Here is a 4,669-nt window from a genome sequence, read left to right as displayed (position 1 = left end):
AAAAACAAATGCAACTGTTCCCACGACTGGATTTGTGTCTGCCGGGTCAACGTGACAGGGAAACAATACGAGTTAAACACCCAGCCGGAGGTGATGACGGGAGAGCTCGCGTTGTGACCGGGCGACGTGACACATGGAGATCCCGCCACCCACAGGGTCCACTGGGCGCAGCAGGGACTCAGAACCACCTGCCTGCTCTCCCTCCATCAACCCTCCTCTCGGGAGTCACAGTTCATCACTGCCAGACTTTAAGAAGTAGATAAAATATACCTGAAACTGATTTTATGAACACTGCTTCAAACAACAGAGCCTAGGGCGCCTGGGTAGTTCAGTTGGTTAAGCATCTGACTCTGGCTCAGCTCGTGATCTGGTGGTTTGTGGGTGCGAGCCCCACGTCCGGCTCTGTGCTGACAGCTCGGAGCCCGGAGCCTGCTTTGGATTCTGCGTCTTCCTCTGTCTCTGCCCCTCCCCTGTTCACACTCTGTCTCTCTCTCTCTCAAAACTAAATGAATATTTTTAAAAATTTAAATAACAAAGCCTGACAGGGTCTTCCCCTTAAAGGAAGAAGGTAATTCTTGCTCAGTGCCTTCAGCAAGGAAGATGGGCAGCACAGGGCCAGGCCCCCACGGACAGGCCGCCGTCACCCAGAGTCCACGGTTTCCATCCAGTGATGCGCACCGCACGGGTGTGGACAAAGGCACCGTGATGTGTGGCCACCATCACAGCGTCACACACAGCAGCCCAGAAACGTCCCCTGCACTCGGCCAGGTCACCTCCCCTGCCACCCCCGGAATGCCTGATGCCTCCCGACCAGCTAGTGACCTGGCTTCACGCGCTACTGGGTGCCTAGTCCCCAGAGCCAATGCCCGTGGTCCTTCCCCGCTGTCCCCTACGGTGACCTCACCGCCCCGTTTAACATGACCATCCTTTGGCATCAGTGACACTACAGTCTCCCGGCTCCCTCCCACACACCCAGCTGCTCGTTTCAGTCCCTCTCGAGGAAAAGAACCGTGTCCCCCTACACCCTAGGCTGAAGGTCTAACCCCAGGACCTCAGAACACGGCTACGTGTGGAGACGGGGCCTCAAAGGTGATTAAGGTAGAATGAGGTCGCTAGGGCGGCCCCACTCCAGTACGACGGGTGTCCTCATCAGAAGAGGTCAGGACACACACGCACCGAGGCACGACCACGTGGGGACACGGGGAGGGACGGTGTCTGCACGCCAAGGAGAGAGGCCTCTGAAGGAGGCTGGGATCCCGGATGTCTGCCTCCAGGCTGTGACAGGTGCAGGCCTGTGGCACCGCCCGCCGCACTCAGAACAGCTCCCCAAGCTGACTCTGCTTCCCTCCACGGACCCCCTTGCTTCTGCCCCCAACAGAGAGTTCCAGCGCACCTGACACTCTCCCTACGGGGAGGCCGGACCTGCTGGAGGCCCTGGTGTCCGTCTGCACAAAACCCCAAGTCCACACCCAGACCCCCTGCTAGAGCCCCGGACCCCCATCCAAGGAGCTCTGCTGGGGTTTCCATGAGGCCCTCCGACCCAGCCCTGCCCCCACCCCCCTGTGTCCCCGCCCACTCCCAACCTGCCCTGCCCCCGCCCCCCTGCGTCAGTCCCCACCCACTCCCAACTTGCCCTGCCTCCCATCCCTCTCTGTCCCCGCCCACAAAGCCCTGTGGGTGCCCAACGCTAAGGGTCACAAGAGTCAACTGCCCACAAGGCTGTGCGGATCAGGATCTCGGTTCTTGAACTATGATGTTCTCTGTTGTCAAATAGCGGCCTTCAGTCCACACCAAAGCCAGAAGGCACACCCACAGGCTACCAGCCAGGAAGAAGCCATCCACCCACAGAAATGGGGACACTCTCCCCCCACCCTGTAAGGACGCTGGCCACACGCCCAGAGCTGCCCGGAGGAAATCTTCCAGGGGAACCGAGAACAGGGGTCCATGGGGGGATCCTTTCCACCTCCCGGCTGCCTGCCGCCCAGGGTCAGTTCCCAGCTCACAGGGCCCGGGGCCTGGCCCACAGATGGCTTGACCGAACCGGCTGGGCCCCACAGTGACAGGCCTTGCGGTCAGCCTGCTTGTCACTCGGAACGTGGAGAACAGGGTGGGTGTGGGCTTGCAGGGAACGCGGGGTGGTTCTGCCCGACGCCCTCGGCAGCCCCCCACTGTCCCGGCTCCTGCCTGGCCCTCTTTCCCTCCTCCGCTGAGACAGAAGTCACAAATAAAAACGTGCACGTTTCAGGAGCACACGGGAGGACTCCGAAATAACCACCCAAACGGGGCTGGTTACCGTGCACCCCACGTTCAAGCACCACTTCTCTCCCGGAGAGCACACGTCTGAGCTGCCCCCTCAGCACACTTCCAGAAGACAGCCTTGCTGCCCCCCCAGCCCCGGTCACATCACTGCTCTCCAGGTATCGGAAGTGCTCCCGCCCACCGAAGCCTCGCAGAGCCTGCCCGCGGTCCCCTGGTGCCCTGGGCTTCACAGGCCGTGACTCCCCTTCCCAGGTCCCCGGCCCGGCCCACCAGCACAGCCACCCACACCCCGGCCGTGTGGTCAGGGCCCCCCTCCCGTCCCAGACCAAGTGCAGAGGTGCATCTGGGGGCGAAGCCCGTGGGTGGACGGGCGTTCCTGCAGATCCACTCAGTATCACTGCCAAGGCTCCGTCACGCACGGGACCAGCCCCAGCCGGCTGCTGCCAGATGTTGGGACACACGGAACGAGAGAAGGGCGGCTTCCGGTTCCTTTGAAAACAGCGGACAAAGCGTGGTGGAAAAAGGCACGCACCGCCATCAGATTTTCAACAGTCACAAGTCCCACACGCTCTTAACAACTGGTGCGGAAAGGGCTTCTGGGCCTTTTATTTTCTAGTTTTTCCCCAACAAGTGCGGCAAGCCCACCCTGGGAGCACCACTCTGCTCTGCCGTGACCACGCTCCAGACACGGCCCGGCCCAGCCGCCCAGTGTGCACACCACGGGTATCCCGGGGAGAGCAGTCAGCACGGCCCATGCAGGCCATGGAAACCGTTGACACGGGATACAGGGACCGTCCCACGGAAGGCAGCCCACAGGCTCCCTGAAGCTGGGTGTGCCAGCCCCGGGGACACGCCCGGCCACGTGTGTGTAGGCTACACCCAGCTGGTAGGGGAGGAAGCAGTGAGCGGTTCTGGGACCTTCCCAATTATGACAATCGAGTACGATCCAGCCTGGAGGAGCCTCAGTGCCACCCCAACACACGGCGGACACCTGCACGGGGGCCATCCAGGACCCCCCCCGTAACCAAAGCCCGCCGGTCGCAGCCCGAGGAGGGAGCCAGCCCCCCCGGAAGGCGCCCCGCAAAGGAGCAGGTGCACGGCCTGGGCCGCGGGATTCCTGGAGTGCCCTCCAGCGAGCCACCCTCACCCCGGGGCTCAGGAAACTCTCCAAGGTCGACAGCTGGCTCTTAGGTCACACCCGAGTGCAGACTCTGGCTGAAGGTGTGCAGGGGTCCCTCTGGCCACATAGCCCAGCATCACTGGCTCCTTCCGGACCAGCCCTCCCCACAGGGCTCTCCAGTCGAGCTGAGCCTTCCTGGGGGGCCCATCGCCCAGCAGCCCAGGCACCCCTCGGCCCGAGCCCTGCTTCCCCACAGGAGCGGCTCCACCTGTGGGCTGCCTTCCTTCTGTTCCGACTGGGAGCCCGAGGCCCAGAGCCACCTGCAGCACAGAGCCGGGCCAGGGCACTTCCCAAGGGCCCACGCCTGCCGGGAGCGGGAGGGCATGGAAGAGCCACGGGCCCTGCGTGGGTTCCTCCCACACTCTCGCAGCTTCACATGCTGAGGGTTCTGCCTTTCAGGCCCTATAGCCTCCGGGTGTGCAAAGGACATGTGAGTCTGTCCACGGGGGCACGTCTGGGGAAGCCTCGGGAACGGGGAGCCCGGAAGGAGGCCCTGCCCCATGAGCGGGGAGTGACACCAAGCCCCCGACGCCCCACCGTGGCGAGGGGACAGGACAAGGAAACGTTAACTTGCACCCCTCCCTCACGGTCCTCACAGTGGTGGAGGGAGGCAGATAAGGAACGTGCCCCAGAGCTGGATGGGACGTCTCCCTTCCTCATCATCCTCCAGGCCACCCTCCATGCCGGAGGGCACTGATGGGTCCCCACAGGTAGGGCTCACAGCAGGCTGTGCTGGCCCGTGCCCCGCGGGGGGGCCCAGGGCCGGGGAGGCGCTCAGCCACGTTACCCCAAAGTGAGGATGGGCCCTGGTGGCCAGGGGATGGGGAGGGGGGGGCGGCTGAGCTCCACCTCGTCGGTACCTGTAGTCACCCCTCCCCGTCCCCGAGGGGGAAAGGGCCCCCGAAGGACGCCCCATTACCTTCGGGCGCGGGGGCGGGCGGCTCTGGCTGGTCCATCGTGCAGCTGGGACGCTCACTCCTGGGAGCCCTGGGGAAGGAAAGACACCACGGTCACCACAGGCAGAGGCCGCCCTGGGCTGCAGGGGGCTCTCCGGGCCAGGCCAGCGGTCATCCACGGTGGCAGCTACAGGACCAGCCCCTCCCCCACAAGGCCTGCCAAGTGTCCTCCGAGACCACGCCCAGAGCACGGAGCACACAGTCCTGGTGGCCTCGCCCCCCCCCCCCCCCCACCCCGGGCCTCGCCGGGAGCTGCGTCTGTGCCCATGCTTCG

The 4,669-nt window shown here is 64.1% G+C and overlaps 1 protein-coding gene across 1 annotated transcript in view; it reads right to left on the bottom strand.

Annotated features, from left to right (window-relative positions):
- Window positions 1–4,426, bottom strand: part of ARHGEF10 (Rho guanine nucleotide exchange factor 10) — an 88,854-nt gene extending 84,428 nt beyond the window's left edge. Inside the window, exon 1 of the mRNA XM_040490414.1 lies at window positions 4,359–4,426. Coding sequence (XP_040346348.1) covers window positions 4,359–4,395 — 37 coding nt within the window. The 5' untranslated portion in view covers window positions 4,396–4,426. The remainder of the gene's footprint in view (window positions 1–4,358) is intronic.
- Window positions 4,427–4,669: the final 243 nt, after the last annotated feature.

This window comes from Herpailurus yagouaroundi, unplaced genomic scaffold (assembly GCF_014898765.1).
Source record: "Herpailurus yagouaroundi ecotype Mexico unplaced genomic scaffold, PumYag 181, whole genome shotgun sequence".
Taxonomy (NCBI): Eukaryota; Metazoa; Chordata; class Mammalia; order Carnivora; family Felidae; genus Herpailurus; species Herpailurus yagouaroundi.
The sequence above is the reverse complement of the archived record's forward strand: the minus strand, read 5'-3'. Positions and strand labels throughout refer to the sequence as shown.